Here is an 18768-nt window from a genome sequence, read left to right on the forward strand (position 1 = left end):
GGGTGTCTGGTTTATCTTAAATCAGCAAGGGGTCTGAGACCGACACTGCATAAACTGATTTGAGCCAAATCAGTTCAGTCTGATACTACATTCAACCAGGTTTATCTCAAACCAGTTTCAGCCATTCTCAAACTGGTTTATGTGCACTGAACATCTGTTCTAAGTTTAAACTAGCCTCTGATCACTTCAACCAGTTTATATGCAATGTCTGTCCCTAGCCTTGAAGTTTAAGATAAGGCCTTATATATCCCACTAAAGCCAACTTGTGTGGTGGTTTTTTTGTTTGTTTTGTTCCCTCCCTTCTGCCCCCCATACCAAGGCATGTAACCACTGGCTGCAGTTAGAGATAAGATGGGCTAAACAGATGAAGGGGTTTGTAAACTGCCATTTTTCTGCTACAAAAACTGTTGTGATATTATTTTTCCCTGCAGCTTATAAATTGATTAAATTGACTCAAGGCCACATGAGGTTGGAAGTTACAAAATGCAGAGGAGCAGTTGAGTGGTAGTCATTCCACATATTTATTTTTGATCAAGAAATGAGGATGGCAGGGGGAGCAGACCAGTGAGAAGCTACAACTTTGTCTCTTATGTCTAAAATGTTCCAAAATCTATTGGGAAATAGCTTGAATGTTGACAAAAACCCACAATAAAGCTGAAAAGCAACAGTCATCGTAATAACAATCCTAGCTGATATCAGTGCATATATGTGTAGGGAACTATCATGAGATTAACAATGCAGGTGCTAGCACAGCTGAAGGCTCTGAAAGCCAAAGAATCGTGAACTTGATACTTGAACAAACTTGGCATGCTCACTTCTGTGATGCAGAGGGGAACATTATGGATATTGTACAACAGAAGGATGTGCCCAGTTTCTGAATACAACAAGCATGTTTCCTTAAAACATTAAATATTAACTTAGTTCAGATACAAGACCATCTTAAAGTTATCACTTTAAAGAGGTTTTAACTTGTTTTCCAGTCACAATTTGGCTCATAAGGCTTGGGTGACATTTTTCTCAGTAACTCAGGAGCCAGTGATCTGTGTCTGGAAGCAGTATTCATCTTCACTAATGTACCTTAGTGGACATACAATTCATACATTACTTATAACGGAAAAAATAAAACAACCTCTTCATTATCTTAAGGATGTGTTTTACACTGATCTGGCTCACACCAGAAGAATCTCTTTCATACATAAACCACCCCCACATTCTCATAAACACTAAACATCCCAGAAATATAGTAAAAAAAATGCTACAAAGATGGCACATTAAAAATAATTCTCCCATGTCATTTGTGGTAAGTATAACAGATTTCATCAAAAAATAATGAAAAACTCGTTATAGAGTAAAAAGTGCAGAGGAAGTAAGATTAGTGGGAATAGTAGTTTACCTGTAGTGAAATTTATTAAACATCAAGCCCGTTTGTGTGTATGGAGGTTCCCACACAAAAAAAGAAAAAAAAACCTGCCACAAGAGAAAGTAGTTATTCAAGATGAAAAGTCCTGGACTAGTGGAAATCAAGGCAGCAAATAACTTGCCACCTATTAAATACTAGCAGATACCCAAGTATTGTGCTGATAAATCATTGTAGAAACACAGTCTTAGGTTAAATACAGCAAGTCAAAAAGCCAGAGGCTGAATTGATAGCGTCTTTGCAGGTTAGTGTAAGCTGACTAGATTGAACCAATAGCCAAGTCAACAGACATTCACTTTTGATTCCAGGAATGCTGCCACATGCCAGACAGCCTAGGCCAAGGCTAGCCCACCCTAGGATGCTAGGGGACTGCAAGCTAACTTGAATATGAAGGACATCCGGTACAGAAGGTCAATAAATCGATTTGACCTAGATCAGTGAAGTCAGATACTACATCCATTCAGGTTTATATTAAACCAGTTTTGGCCATTTTGAAAGCAGTTTATATGCACTGAACTTATGCTGTGTTACAGGTTTGAACCAGTTTCTGATCACTTATACTGATCTGTGTATCATTTCTGTCCCTAGCCTTAATGGATATTAAAAACGCTTGTTCATGTTATAAACCCAATAACCCATAACATTTCTTTAGATCTTCCATTTCTTTATTTCAAGTTAGGGAGCCCAGTATTGTGAACAAAAGGAAAACAGCAAGCATGCCATAAATACTAAGAATAAGATTCTGCAACTATTTAATATATTTTGAGAAAGCAGTGTACTCAGTTTCTTCTCTTTTGCTTCCTCTTCCCTTTGCTCCAAAGCTTTGCTGTTATGTTTGGCATTTGGATGTGAACTTCCTCAGCCCCTGGACATAACCTGATTAGGGTTTTCCGCATTCAATATTATGCCTTGAAAAAACTGTAAACTGGAACCCAGAGAATCTTTTTGATTCATAGAATCATAGAGAAGTAGGGTGGGAAGAGACTGCCAGAGGTCATCTAGTCCAACCCCCTGCCTGACCAACCCTATTCAAACCATCCCATGCAAACCCTAATCTAAACTCTACATAAAACTACCATCAACCCTGACACAACAAAGACCTGACATGCTAACTTCCTACAGGTAAAGCAGGAGAACCATGGCAACCAACATCCTGCTTCTATCAAATGTGTTAATATACACTCAAGAGATTTTGGATGGAGGGCCATGCCCTCCCCTACAAAGAAAGATAAAAAACTCCAGCCCACATCAATATGGTCATAGGGTAAAATTCCTTCCTGACCCCAAATACTGTCATTCATCTGGCTAGGGAAAGCTCATCAGCTCAGCTAAGATTGAAGCTGCTGGGCTGAAGGAAGCTCCCCCACCCTGATTGGTGCTGCGCTGTACGGCAGAAGCACATGCCACAGTTGGAGGTGCAGGGAGAAAAAACAGCCCTGCTGGGCCTGGTGGCTTCTGTTCAGTGCATGTAGCTCTGGCTGCAGTCCCCAGATGTCTTCCACCCAGACACCTTCCAAGGCATCCAGGGGCTAGAGCCTGAGTTTCACATGCTGGGCAGAAGCTGCAGAGCTAAAGCTTCCCCTCCCAAAAGGTATGGCAGCAGCAGCTGGAGGCAAGCGAGGCAGAACAGACCTTCATCCTGGCCAGTCCACAACTGCCTCTGCGCCTGCAGCCCTGGCTGCTGCACAGCACAGGGGGTGTGGTGGTAGCAGCTGAGCTCAGGGCCCACTGGCACCTTTGGGCTGACCCACGAAGCCTGCTCCCCAGCCAGCCCCTGCCTATGCTGCTTGGACAGGCTGTCATGCAGCCCCAGCGGGCTGGGAAGGGTCCCGCCCCCACGGGCTGGCCTCACAGGGCACTTCCCAGCCAGCTGGGGCTCCATGACAGCCCTGCCCAGCTCAGGGAACCACACAGCCCTAGCCCAAGCTGCAGCCGACTGGGAAGGGCCTTTCCCTGGTGGACCAGCCCAGGCTGGCCCCTCTGACTCCACCCTCAACAGCAGTCACAGGCCAGCTGGGTTCAGCCCTGTAGCCTCAGCCACTGGCAAAGCAGGTGGATGGTAATGACCATGCCAACCAGCTCTGGCCATGCTCCCTACTCTGCCACTGGAGTGGGGAGAGGGGGCATAGGTGTCAGGGGCTGCAATCCCTCGGGGGGGGGGCAGAATAAACCCCCTCCCTACTCCCTTTGTCTCAGGAGTCATGCTTCTGACCACTTCCCCACCCCTGAGCGGGCTAGAGAGCAGAGGGGCTGGTCCAGTCCAGCTCTCTGGAGCAGAGAGCAAAGCCCCACCCAGGGCTGCAAAGCATTTGGGATACTGGGGAACTCTGGATTAACTTAAACCAGCAAGGGGTCTAGGACAGATGTTACATAAACCAGTTTGACCCAAATCAATTAAGTCTGATACCACATTCTACCAGGTTTATCTCAAACCGGTTTCAGCCATTTTGAAACTGGTTTATGCACATTGAACATCTGTTCTGTTACAGGTTTAAACTAGTTTCTATTTACTTAAACTTGTTTTTGTGTAACGTCTGTCCCTATCTCCTGACTCTGAGCAGAGAGGCAAAACCCTCTAGGCAGAAACTTCCAGCTTTGGTCCCAACACGAGCCTTTGGCACACTACAGTCAAAGTCCCTAGCCTTGGCTGTAGCCAACACTCATTGCCTCTGGGAAGGCTTAAAACACCCTGTCACCAGGTTGTCTGAATTTTCATGAACAGAGACAACACTGCATTCTCCACATAGGATACCATGCGGTATTTCTTGGTAGAAGATACTAGCTGTCTTCCATGCTAATTCCTTAATTTCCTGAAGAAGCTGAAATCAGAAATCTTCAAGTGATTCGATGTCAGTTATGGAATACATGCAGGTGAAAAATGTGGTCTCTAACAGCAGCAAAGTTGGGGCTATAAATACCTGTGTTAGGCCTATCCTTCTGCAGATTTTGCATGGACAAATATTCAGAAATTACTACAAGTGAATTTCTGATATGGAAACTGAAAATGCCAGTTGTCCAAAAACTCTAGATTTATGACATGTTCCACACATGTGGTTACACACAGCCTGTTACTTTCCTTTTCTGTAGCATAAATTTCTCACACACATCTTGGCTGCCCCCTACCTTCCCTCTAAATTGACCTGGGCAGAGGACAGGTTTCAAAATTACAATATAATTAAATTTCTTAGAAATCAAAACCTCCTAATAGCAGTAGGCCCTAATGAAGACCAAAATATCCATAAAATCCAGTTTTAGGACCTATGCCTATACTCAGAGCCAGCTGTATGCTAATTCCATTCAGATCACTTGAACACAGCTCAAGTCTGGTCTCTAGAAAAGAAGCTGCTATTTGAGCATGCTTAAACTCAAACTGCACAGTTACTCTGTATCTAGTGACACAAAAACACTTCATAACATCATATAGTTGTGCTGCGACTGCTGCTTATTGCATTAAGCATAATGAGCGCAGTGTTACCTTATACTGGCCCCCATCTGTTTGTTGTATCCACCTGTGGTCTCTCATCATCTTTGTAGATTGAAAGCTCTCAGAGGAAGCCTAGCTTTTCCATTATATATGCTTACAATGTTTAGGACTACGGGACCATGATCCCTGCTTGGGACCTCTGTGCATTATCCACATGCTAACACTAATAATGATAAAATATGATACATGTTGGGCTTAGCCTAGAAGTATTAAAAATCCTTCCTCCGAAAGTGTAGAAAGCAGCTTCCATTGTGGTGCAGGCTGAATCCCTGCCTCCTTGTTAACTTGCTCCATGTAACTGTTTCTCTCAGGATGTCCTAGTGTTGTCTTTAATAGAGGCAATGACTGGGTGATTCTTCTGTATGATTTTGACACAATGACAACTTAGCATAAATGGCTAATGGGTAACTCTGCTGCAGTCATGGGAATGTAGAACAGGAAATCTTTATGTAACCACATTTCTCCATTACATGTTTTAGAGAAAGGCAAGGGCCAAACCAATTCAGACTAATTTATTACCAAACAACAAAAACACATTCCCCCTTTAATGGCTTTTTTATTATAAGCACAGGATGGGAATGCAAATGGCAGAAAGAAAAATAAACCTGTTCATCAAGTTAATTTCTTATGCCTCACAAAATCATACCATCTTCTCACCTTCCCTGCTCTGAAATTTATGCTTGATCTGTGTAGCCCTGACCTATGCCCTGTAATATAATTACCTGCATTTTCCAAATTAAGCTGTAGAATGAAAGATTTCAGCTGAAACCCTGATGCCATTCTCCTTCAATCTCAGACTGATCTACTGAATTTTTTTTCCCTTAGGCAGATAACACTTCACTACGTAGCTTGTGATTTCAGAGTAAGATTTTGTGTTGCTGGCATAATAGAGCCTTTAAATATAAGAATATAATCTGCGGCTCTGCTCAGCACTCCCACTGATACGATGGGAGTTACAGCAGTAAATGACTGTTCTTTGCCTGTAACCTGGTTCTTGGGGCAGGACTCTTATTTTCCTCTGTAGTCTGTGCAGAGCTGAGCACACGTGTGATGCTCAAATAAATAACAGCAGTAGTGTGAGGTCCACAGAGAATACACTTCACAAGAAACACTAATGAAGTTGTCACTTACAAGTTCTTCACATCGATGATTCCTCGAAAGGCCTTTCTGGGGATTCCTTTTATCTGGTTTTCACTTAGATCTCTAAATGAGAGAAAAGACAAAACATCATATTAACAAAAAGAACGCAAAACTATCTTGTGATAATGTTTGGCAAGTTAGGTCTCCCTAAGACTTGTCAGAGTACAATGAAATAAATACACTATTCCCTGCCTTTTAAATGAGGAGAGGCATTTGCTAAAAATGACCATATACATACTGAAACTCTGAGAATTTGGGAAGTGCGAGAAATTCCAGTACATGGCCAAGCATGGTTTTTACAAACTGTCATATCAATGTGATTTTCTGCCACAAAATTTGTAGCAATTTTTAGTCTTGTAATTTAAATGTCTTTTTAATATTTTAAAAGAGCTTCTAATAGCTTAATAGCTCTTTCAAAAAAAAAAATGCTGAACTTTTCAATGATCACATAAATATAGGATTTGAACATATGCTGCTCTATGTTGGAGATACTACCATAGGAAGAATTTGGGGGAGGGTATAGTAAAAAAAAGTTTTCCAAATAAATTCTTTAAGTATATTCCTAGTTAAGCCGATAAATATTTAAACAGCTTCCTTTAGGAGGCAATATGCCAAATGCCAATTAGAAATACAGCATTTTCTAACCTTCAATAAAACAGTTTAAATGTGTTCACTATAGAACATTCTCCATTTTTCATTATCCTTAAAATGCTGCAAAACTGATTAACTTAGAATCATAAAATTTGCCTTAAGTGTTATAGGTAGCAAGGCACATAATGTAAATTTGCTTACAATCTGAAGCAAATATCTTTTGGCTCTTAATAAGCTGATTTTAACTTTACCAAACCAAGATAAAGTCCAGAGTATACATCTTAAATGGAAAGTCTGAGGGAAATTTTAGCTAAAGCTGTCCAACTATTTTGAAGAATAAAAGTAAAGAAAAAATAGAGAAGGTCCAATTCCCCCCTCCCACAGAACAGGGACTTGAAATACAGAAGGGGATCCTGGTGGGTGATTTGTATTTTACCAGACCCATTAAATATCAAACCTATTTTATTGCTGTTAAACCTGCCCCATCAAAAGGCAGTGTGCATATTTCAGAAACTTGTTTGTTAGGGCCTATCAGCAATTTAAAAAAAAAAATTGCATCTGCCTTGATCCCCTCACAACTCTTTTAGATTTTGGAGTATGCATACACCACCTTCACAAAGTAGCCTGCATAGAAGCAAGAGGAAATGTTGTTGGCAAATTGCAAATTAGCCAAAAATGCCATTCTGGGGGAAGCAAAATGACTTTCAAATTCAGGCTGAAGTTGGTGAACAGTTTTGATGAAATAAAATGTAGAAACGTATTTGTTAATGTGGAAGCACAACAGTATTTTAACTCTGAATACACTTTGGATAAAAAAGAGGGGTAAAAAATTACAGAGCTCAAAACAAAACACTTCAGGCCAGGCCAAAATGGCTGCTTTTTTTGTTTGTTTGCTTTGCTATTGTTTTGGTGTTTTGTTTTGCTGGGGATCAGGGTGGCAAGAAATAAATGATTCGAGGTCTACGTACACCAAAACTCAGTTTTTTGAGTTTTTGTGTAGCTACTGAAATGGAAACAACAACCTCCACTTTATCCATACAAACATGCAGAGGAGACTTCTGCCTAACCCTGGAGGCTTGGGCAAGACTTAGTCCTGTGACTGCTCCTCCTAAACCTGGGGACTGTAAGGGTGCAAACAAATGTTTGAATGGCCCCACCCAGGTTAGGCAGTTTACTCTGAGCCACCTAAACCTGTCATGAGCAGGCTTTGTGCAGGCAGCTGCAAGTAAACTGGGGGAAAGGATTGGGAAGTGGGGTGGAGTTGGTGTGTCTGTGGGGATAGTTTGGGTGGGAGGGAATAAAAACAGCATAGCTCCCAGCTGTGGCAAATGGCTTGGCTTTCCCAGTCCTGGGGCTATGCTGTGAAGGTGTGCAGGCATTCATTAGGCCAAGTTAACCCATTTTAGACTGGGTTAACTCAGGCCAATGTAAAGTTAGTTTGTCTCTGAATTCTGAGCCCTTAAGCCCTTTGAACACTTGCCCTTGCCTTTAAGTCCTTTAAACACTTGCATGTTGGGCCACTTAGATCATCCTAAGCTTGGTTAGGGTGATCAAAATGTAACACTTGTATATACCCTAACTGGGTATTGGAATTGGGAACAAGGAGAGTTTTGCTCCTGTGCTCTCAATGCTCCCCCTGGTGGCACCCAGTCAGCATGGAGGAGGAGGAAGTAACCTGGCTAAAAGCAAAGGAATACGGCAGGGAGGGGAGAATGTTGCTGTGGGGAAAAGATTAGGAGCATGAGCTATGAGTGTGATAGATGAGAACAAGGGAAGAGAGGGGTAGGCTATAGGGATGGGTGAAGATAAGACTGAAGAAGAGGAGGAGGATATCATCCAAGCAAGAAATGAACAGAAACAGGATGCTACCAATGTCATCATCAATTTGCATGGCCATTATCATGACTCTGTTAAATGTGTTAGGTCAGGAATATGCCCTGTTTTAAGGCTGACAGTCTGGCATTCCAAATGATGATTAAAGCTAAGTGGCAACCATCAGAGTGCTGACCACCAGATATTTTCTTCTTCAAAAAGATTTTCTATTGCACTGAGATCCCTTGGCCAGTCGCCACCAAATTGGCTTTAGTGAATGACAGGGGTTCTGGGCTGGAATCAGAGCATTTCACAAAGCGCATACTGATGTTCCAGGTCAAGCTGTGTCACCAAAGGCTTTCTTCTGTTTTCCATCAGGCAGATAGGAAAAAAAAGGGGGCTATGTCCTTGTCATCAGACTAATTCAATTTCTACCAGTCATCTAGTCTACACCAAATTCTTGCAGTAGCCACAATTGTTCATTCAGACTCTCACAAACAAAAAATGTGCTGTTGTCTGTAAGTCTCTTTTTCAAACTAGCTCCAAATTATTTGTGACTTTCTACGTTTTTCTGACACTGATACACACACAACCCTCCCTCCCCCTTCCTTATCTCTGTCCAGCGACATAATCTTAGTTCTTTGGAAATGGACCTTCCAAATATGCAAACGAATATGCAACCAGCATGGGAAAGAAAATACCTAAAGAATGTTTCAGACCCACATGAATGTAAATTCTTCAGAAGACAAATTTCAAGCACCTCCCTGAGAAGTAGCTTTGATATATGAATGACATAAGGCAAGGTGAGAGCTAATCTTGAAAGAGCAGCAAACTGCAATTAAAAAAGGAATAAATAAAAGCTGGAAGTCAAACTAAAAAGTATCTGAATAAGTAAAATTATGAGTTCATATAAAATGCATGTAGAAAAACTTAATTCATATTCTAACATTCTGTCCAATTATTTATTGTGCCATTTCCTCAAATCACCTTCAAAAACAAGCCCAGTTTACAGCAATCCTCCTAATGGCATTACAGAATAACAAGGCTAATATATGCTGCTGCGTTCCCATTTATCCCTATGCTTCAACAACATTTCCCACAGTCAGGCAAAAAACAGCAGATTGCAGGAAATTCATCCATTTTCTATGACAATCTGCTTGTATATTGTATTAATTTTATTTTTCATTGAGCCACTTTCCTCTAGCTAACAATACTGCCTCTATAAATCTCTAGGATTGTGTATTGATTTCATAAATACCTCTAGTGGTCTGACAAACTGACAGTTTATGGTGCTACTGATGTAGCATGGAGGAAAGTTCAGGACTGCATGTTTCATTTTATATAACTGCCCTTTCACAATCATGGAAGGGCCTTTTTGAGATGGTTACTAATAGTGTGTTTATCTCTGCTTGATACCAATGTGCCAAACTATTGTTAAGCATATTTCATAAGGAAGCAAGCAAGCTACCACCCAATCTCAACCCACGCACTTGACAAAAATCTGTCTCTAATGTGAAGAAGCCTAGTTCTAGCCACTCTTTCGCACAGCTTATTTTAAGTTTCTGTTTCTTATTCTCTATTTTTGTTTTTTTTTTCAGAGCAATCATTGAAAGCTTTACTAGATTTAAAAAACCAAAACCTTAAAATGTATATATTATCAGTAACTACAGGGGAAAAAAAAATAGCTAAATTTACACATGACAAAAAAGTAAATAAAAGAGAATTGGAAATGGAAGGAAAAAATGACTAATACAAATTCAACCTGTAATACGCTCTCACAGAAGTCAAGGTACCCAATTCATAATGCACCACTAAGAAAGGTAAGTGAACTAAATTTCACTTTAGGAACTAAAACACATCTAAATAGTTGTGCTCAGTGGACAATTGGTGTGGATCATCAAAACTACTCTACTTAATGGTTTGCAGTAGGTGGGCTCTAAGAAGAATTACTAAGCTTCTGAAAAGCAGCTTCTAAATATTGCATTCACAATCGATCATAGTGTTGAGAAAGCTGAAAATCTATAACCTTAGGGTGCCTATACATGTGCTCTGATGTGTTCTAATTAGAACATACTGGAGCAGACTCAATTAATCTAATTAGAATGCTCCAGTGTGCCTCACCATCACATTTATTCAGTGTCCCACATTTCAAAATGGCAGTGGGGGTGCTTTAACTAAAACTTGCTGAACAACCTTTAGTTAAAACATTCCCTCAGTCATTTTGAAACCCGGGGCACTGAATACATGTGATGCTGTAGCATTCCATTAGAGCAGCTGTCCCAGAGCCATTCGAATTAAAATGCTCCCCCTCTCACCCAATCCCAGAGCACAGCTGTAGATAATAGGGGTATGTGAAGCTTTGGTCGCTGATTCGATTCACAGAAGATTCAGCCTGATTCAGAGGCCAAATGACCAAATCTGAATCAAATTGAGAGACCAAAAAAACACCCCCTCCAAACTGGTTCAGAGCCTCTGAATTAATTTGGAAAAGATTCAGAAAAAGAATAGGAAGGCAGTCTTTTAAGGGAACAGAAACTGAGAAGGGGGGGGGGGGGAGGGACTGACATCTGTAGCTGGCCAGTGACTGTGATCTTTCCTTGAGTCCCCTTCCAATCACAGGGCTCTGCGGGTGTGACGTAGAAACAGCACATAAGCCTCTGTCTGCAGCCTTTCAGTCCCTTTTGTGATCTGTTTCTGCCTGAGCATTGGAAAGGCCCCCTTTTACAGGCCACCATCCCTGCTGGTTTCATCCCACTGCACCTTAACACACAAACAAAGTCACATATGTCATGAGTTTTCCTTGTCAGCACCTTGAGGTGAAGTTTCCCAGAAACCCCTACACCTATCTCCTTGTAACTTAGCAGGGCTCATACCCTCAGAAGGGGCTACCATCCCTGCTGTTTTAATCTGAATCGGCCAAAAAATGACAACGTTATGGGTATTTCAGTGATTCCCCATCATAGTCTACGGCGGAATCTCCACATTTTTCTGAATCATTGCCAAATCTTCTGAAGCAGATTCGGCCAAATTGATTCCGGAGAGTGATCCAAATTTCCAAATCGATTCACTGTCCTCCGAATTGGCCAAATCCAAATCTGAATTGAATAGTAGATACATATAGTGTGTAATTAGATAAATCGGGTTTGGACAAGAGGGGAGACAGCAGTTACATTAAGAGAGGTGGGCTGGACACAGATGCTGTTCCAGAAGGGGTCTTTGATAATCCAGCTGTTTGGCAGGGAGAGCTCTAGATGGTGAGAGCCTGACTTGACACCACAACCAGAAGCTGCTTTATTGCAAGAGCAAGATTCTTATCTACGACTGAACTAACAATGGCTCCCACCTGCTTACATTTTGAGGAACTACAGCTACATTAAACAAACTGTTTCTTTTTTACTTTATTACTTCTTTTGATCCTTGTTTATAATAAATCTTCCCTTAATCAAAAGCTACGCTTTTGTGGGGGGAAGCTTCATTTACCCGATCTGTCCTTAAGGAGCAAACAAACCCTGCCACTTTGAAGGAAACGTGCTAAAGGTTAAACAGTGTGTGGAATCAGATCTCTCCCTTCCACCAGACAATAATGTCTTTCATCAAGACATAGTTAAAGCTGTCTATGCCCAGTGAAGGATGTTGGAAAATGGGGAGACACTTGCTATGGGAAAAATCATTGGACTAAAGAAGTGACAACGGTTGACACTAAAAGCTTTTGCAAATATTAACCCTACCACACCTACACTAGCAAATCAGACACATCCCCATTTCATGGACAGGGCAACAGACCCTCAGAGATATTTATGTCACTTAACTCCAAGGTGCATAGTGCATCAGTGGCTGAACAGAATTGCACAGCTGTGGCTCCCATGCCTTTGTTCTGCTCAGTAGACCACATGCAAGTCTAGACTAGACTCAAACAAGACTTGGCATAAGTCAATAGGTTTTTAGGTTTTTTATTTTAATTTACTAAAATGCTTTGGACATAGATTAACTCCCTTTGCAAGCATATTGCTGCTTTGCCCATATCAAAATGGTAAATGCAAGACCTTTGATAAAAGGATTAGAAAGAAAAAAAATGTTGGCTCTAAGTGGCTCTGTATCTTTGCTATAATGCTGATTTCTAGCTTTCTGCTTTAACACTGCTTAGTGCATCCAAAGTGAGGTGTCACGTGCCCTCCACAGCACCAGAATACTTTAGGATTTTTTTATATTTGCCAACAATGAAACTACATTAGTCAGTTAATTGAAACACAGATTCATATTTATGCATATAGTTAGATTCTAAACTTAAACATGAATATCTTGCAATATTAATGTTAATATAACTGAAAACTGATGTATGTTGATTAGGGTTACCATACATCTGGGTTTTCCTGGACATGTTCTCTTTTTGGGTCCTCCCATCTCCATCCAGGTAGTTTTTTAAAATATCAACAAATGTCTGGGATTTTGCTCTGCCTCTGCTCAGCATTGAAGTTTCTCCTGGCACTTCCTGGTTTGCCCTAGCAAGGAGATACTTGATGCTGGGGCAGAGGCGACTAGAGGAAGGGTGCACATGGCATTGGGGCTGCAGAAAGGCAGAGGAGGTGCTTGTTCCTCTGCGGGGGAAAGGGGTGGAGGGGCCCTTTGGGGCAGCAGGGAGCTGTATGACTGAGCTGGTGGCACTGGGGCCAGTACCTGTGCATGCAGGGGTGGGGCAGCTGGGAGACTCTCAAGACTGAGGGAAGCAAGAGGCTGTGGGTCAGGAGTGGGCACTGGCAGGGCTGGGAAGTGGGCAGGGGGCTGGGGGTTTGGAGCACATGGCACAGGTAGTGCCAGGAAGCTGTGGGTATCAACAGGGATGGGGAGCCTGTGGGTTGGGAATGAGGGACTAGCATGGGCCGGGGCTCTGGGGCACTGTCAGTTGGGAGTGAGGGGCAGCAGCAGGGCTGGGGGACTGTGGTTAGGGAGTGAGGGGCAGGAGAAGGGCACGGGCATATTGTGCCCTCCCCCCAACAGGTCTCCTCTTTTTTGAAACTGGAAATATGGTAACTCTAATCATAGAATATGTGGTTTGGAAGGGACCTCAGAAGGCCTAAATCAACCCCCTGCTCATAACAAGACCACCCCAAAATAAATCGTCCCAACCAAAACTTTGATTTCACATATAACGATAACATGCTATAGTTGTCATTTTCCCTTTTTTCAATTTCTCTCCACACTAAACAGTTACATTCCAATCCTTTATCATACATATCTACCCAAAATTAACAAGGCTCATATTAAACCAATAATCCACTGAAAAGATGTTTGACTTAGGCCTTCTCTACAAATTACAGGTATCATGCAATCACACAGTTAATTTGGCAAATTACCCAGAGACCAGCTACACATGCAAAGTAGCTATTGCACAATAAACAGCTCCAACCAGCTATCAAATTAGACCTAAAAATGTGCACTAACTTTATAGTTTGTTGCTATCAAGCTTTAGTTTGCATGTGTAGCAGGGTCTCTCCTGTGGTTGCAAGCCCACTACTGGGGTTATGCGGGGTGCTCTTTTGCCCCTCAACCAGCTGCGTGGAGCAGCTTGCTGGGACAGGGGGAGCACTGGCAACAAGGTGTGATGGGATCTAATCGAACCTCCTGCCATGCATGCGTGGCATGGAAGGAAGCACGATTTTGTGAATCACACATTAGAACTCATTGTGCCTTTACCTGCACATGTAGAGGGGGTCTTGGGAATATTTATTGCTGTTGTATGCTACCCTTACTATTCTTATTTCTAAGCCAGAAAAAATGATAACAGGGAAGACTATCAACTAATAGGGTATGTGCAGACCTTCCATTTAGATCAACCAAACTAGAGTAAATGCCAAACTGTGTAAACACTCTGGGGAGGTTAAGTTGGGCAAAAAACCAGTCCAATCTGAATTGGTTCACCTAAAGTGAAAAAATTAGATGGGGAATGGGTTAGTCCAATCTAATGAATGTCTGCACATGTTTGGAGTGCAGCCCCAGGGTGGGAAAAGCTCAGCTGCTCACCCCAGCCCTGGGGCTGCACTTTTCCTAGCCCCTGCCCCCCTGCCCACTCTGACTGGCCTATTTTTCTCCCCTTGAACCTTGTGCCCCCTACAGACAAGCCCCACTGAGGACCCCCAACTCCCCCCTCCTTTTCACTCACCAACTCCTTCCTCCCACTCTTCCAAATCTCACCAAACCCACCCTCAGAACTGCCAAACCCCACCACAGACCCTATAGCCACCATCCCAAAATCCCACTCACCATTCCTCACAGCCTGAGTTACTTCCACTGGGTTCCTGGTATGGGTCCCAACACTGGTGGATGTATGCACACACCATTCCCAATCTACGCTCAAGTGGCTTAAAGCAAGCTGTGTGATTCTAGACCAGCTGAAGTGAACGTCTGCATGTACCCCTTAAGAATGTGACCAGCTCATACTAAGAAGCCTAAGTCCAGAAGCACTCTTAAGATTAAAAAAAAAAATCAAGAAAACTTTAGTCCTTATCTGAACATATATGTTTCATGCTACATTACTATATGTATGTTGATCACATAATAAAACAGAGCTAAACAATGAAGTTACAGTACATTTAAAATAGAAGGAAAATCTAGGTAAACCAATATAATCCCTTAAAGTATCTTCTAGTTTATCCACAATCCCATTGTTCCTCTAGAATTCAGGCAGAAAAGCTAACATACAGCAACATTTCTTGATTGGCTGAAATGAAAAACAAACAAAATCTAGATTGATGGAAGAGTACATGGTCTTGAATGTACAAATAACTGATTCATTCCCTTTTGAATGAGCAATTCTCATCTTTATATGTTAAGATTACACAGTTTATAGTGGTTGGTTTTACTTTGCATCACAAATGATAGCATGGTGAACAAGGCTGACACTGGTATTAGGAATAGGTGAAACTTAATAAAACCAATTAATCTAGATTTGTTCCAAGACTGCATTATACTGGGAGGCTGATATGAAAATTGCTTTCTAACTTCCTGTCTCATACAGAAAAAGAAAATAAGTTGCCAGGCTGAATAAAACTAAGAGACCAGCAATGGGGAAGCAAGTCCAACATAAAGTACACAGATATTTACCTATTTCTAGTTCAGTATATTGAGTAAAACTGGCAATAAAAACATAAAGTTTGGCTTGAGATTTTTGTCTATTTTGCTTCAACTTTTTTAGTTTGTCAAAGTGTTCTAATATGTCTAGTTCTAATATTAAATAGTCTAATAAAGAACTACAGTTCCATAAGATAGAAATAACACAGTCTCACAATCACGCTCTGTTATTAAATCTTTACTGATTCAACTGGGAAAGACTCAGGGTTTAAGAGAATAGTAGTATTTGCAGATTAGAAAAATGAAAATTAGCTAGATCTGGTTGTGGCATTTTTATATTATTTTATCCTGTCAAGATTTTCTGATCACTGATTTTCCATCATTTTAGACATTTGCTTTTTGGGAAAAAAAAGAAAGATTTTCAGCTTTCCTGAACTTCTTATATTGTGACAAGTATAAAAAATAACATTTACATTATGCTTTGTTTTTGCTTTTTTTTCACAGACCAGACTAAAGACAAGCCACGGCAGTTTGGGAAAGGTCCCTTAATAATATTAACTTGGTCATAGCAATTTGTCTCATTTTGAACTATTTTTATTTTGCACAGCATCTTTCAGATGAATCGTATTCCGCAATGCTCTGCTGAATTAAATGATGTAATTATGGATTTACATAGTAACAGATGAAGAAGAATATAATAAAAAAGGTACATTTTGAAGCAACATATAATAAAAGAGATGTAAATAAGTGAAAGAGGGAAAGATTTAAGAAGGTTCTTTCAGATGGCAGAGGCTGCAGAGGAGATAGATGTATTACTTGAAATGTCAAAAAGGCCAGTACTACATAAGTAAATGGTTTGCAAAATAAGTTGCAGCAGGAGGAGAGAGTGAGGAAAGAGGATGCTAGCCAATAAGAGAAAAGAAGGAAAGAATGTGAAGTACATCAAAAGAGAATGGAGTTTGGTCAGTTATCACTGTAAAAATAACTCTGAGTATATTAAAAATAAAGAATGATTTTGTACTTTTATTTTATACACTTTGGGGATCTGCATTCCCAAGGAAGACTGTTACAGCATGCAACAAACCAAAGTACCTCAACAGTCTCTCTCTCAAACATCACTAAACTTGGAACATCAAAATAGATGTCATACACAGCTACCAGCAACAATTCCATTCTAAGTGCTGCCGTCTCTTTTAGTTCTTCAGTCATTTCTGTGTTAGAGGATTAAAGCAATGTTAGAGCACTGCTGCACGGCCACCTGGAAACTGGAACAGCCTGCTTCTCACACCCTCTACAACAGTCTCCTCCTACAACAAAGGATACATATAACAAGGACACGCACCACAGACAGAAAGTCCATGTGAGTCACTACATTCAGAGGCCTAATAATAAAGGGTAATAATGCAAGAGTAGAATGTGTGTCTATTAGAAATGAACAAATAGTATAGTTTTTGGTTTTGCCATCAAACCAAAAACCATGGGGAAAAAAGTTTGAGTCTAAGAAATAGGATATTTTTTCAATTTTTTGACAAATAATTTTGTTTATTTCAGTCAGAAATGAAAAACCTGAAAAAAAGTTTTGATTCATTTTCATCTTATTTCATCCCTTTTAAAGTCTTTATTTTAACATGTAGGTTAAATTATAAACACAAATGTCACTTGGAAACTCAAGGTCAAATAGCTTGCTCTGAAAATGGAAAAATTAAATGTTTTGATGTTTTCACAATTTTCCCCCATTTTTCTCAGCCAAAACTATTTGTGAAATACAACCTAACTTCATGAATAGTCCTTCAAAAATACATCTTCTGGTGAAGAAAAAATATTTACCTAGCTTTATGATGCAAGATGAGACTGTGGCTTTTTGCCTCATCTGAAAGTTTCATGACGATTTTTAAAGGCTAAAATAATACTTTCAACAGTTAAATATAATTATTATTAGATGTCATGTTCCCCTATATTACTAGTGCCTTTTGAAGATAGAAAGGTAAATGTATTCCCATTGTATAGAAATAGAGTCAACTATTCAGAATAAGCTAAGAGTTTCCAATGATGTAAATATGTACTTTTGATATGAAGTATTTTCCAACAATTGCATTATAAGCAAATCAAAGCAAATCTGTCACTCATGCTAGGGAGAACCTCTACATTTTAAAAGGGCCATGCACAATCAGCAAAACAATGACTCTATGCCACTAAGTTTTGAGCAGAAAAGATGATAGCTAAATATCATAAAGGAGTAACCACAATTTTCTTCATATTTTAAGGAAGCATGGAAAAGTCTGGTTGAGGATGTAGTTATATGGCAAGATCTTAAGAACTAGAGTTCTGTACAGGTTACTTTATGGAAGCAAAGTGTCACTTCTGCTTTGAAGAAATACAAGTTCCTGCCACTGCTGTATATTTAGCACAGAACATGAACAGTGCTCCATAAGGCAAGCAGAAAATAGGGTAGACATTAGGCCTGTCTAAAGTGGCTAGTATTCGCTTTGGATTCAAATTCGGCTGATTCAGGGGATACTAATTTGTTTCAGTGATTTGAATCACTGTCCCAAATAGATTCAGCTGAATTCGATTTGGAGCTTCAGCTGCCGCAAAATTAGCCAAATCTCTGAACGAAACAGGCCCCATCCCTCGCCTGCTCTCCCAATCCCATTAATGGCTGCCCTGCCCGGCCCCAGCATCCTGGCTCTTAAAAAACAAACAAACGAACCCCGCACTCACTGGCTCCTGTCAGGGGGGGCGGTCCCTGCTGCACCCAATTGCCCTATGTCGGAGGCTCTGTCATGAGCCCCGAGAGGTCCTGATCACTGCTGCAACAGTTGAGTTCAGGACTTTTTCTTTTTTTTTTTTTTAAAGTGCAGGATGCTGGGGCTGGGTAGGGAAGCCATTGACACAGCTGGGAGAGGGGGTGGGGATTGGGGGTTTGTGGCAGAGCCCATGACACAGTGTGGGGCAGTGGGGGGAAGTCCATCAGGGAATGTTTATTACCTCTAACTCAGCATTTATCACCCCATTAAGAAAACAGAGGGACATTACCAGCCAGCTGTTCATTCTGCCTTTGTCTGTCTGCCACAGCATGGACTGTAGCCGACATGTGGTCTGCTAGCTAATATTGAGAGGTATCTGTGATGGATGGGGGAATGCTTACTTAGCAGAGAGTGGAGGGGAGGGGGCGGGGAGCAGAAGCCAGGCAAATGCCTGCAGTCTCTGCTGAGCTCCAGCCAGGGAGCACAGGGGAGGAGCCAGCTCTGCTGTGGAG

General features: G+C 41.1%; 1 protein-coding gene across 1 annotated transcript in view; it reads right to left on the bottom strand.

Moving 5' to 3' along the window:
* The window catches only part of SLIT3 (slit guidance ligand 3), a 946021-nt gene that overhangs the window by 421375 nt on the left and 505878 nt on the right, over positions 1 to 18768 (bottom strand). The window contains exon 5 of the mRNA XM_090064655.1: positions 6033 to 6104. Within this exon, the coding sequence (XP_089920781.1) occupies positions 6033 to 6104 (72 nt within the window). The remainder of the gene's footprint in view (positions 1 to 6032; positions 6105 to 18768) is intronic.

Source organism: Crocodylus siamensis, chromosome 10 (assembly GCF_052110815.1).
Source record: "Crocodylus siamensis isolate JL-2025a chromosome 10, ASM5211081v1, whole genome shotgun sequence".
In the NCBI taxonomy this organism is placed as follows: domain Eukaryota; kingdom Metazoa; phylum Chordata; order Crocodylia; family Crocodylidae; genus Crocodylus; species Crocodylus siamensis.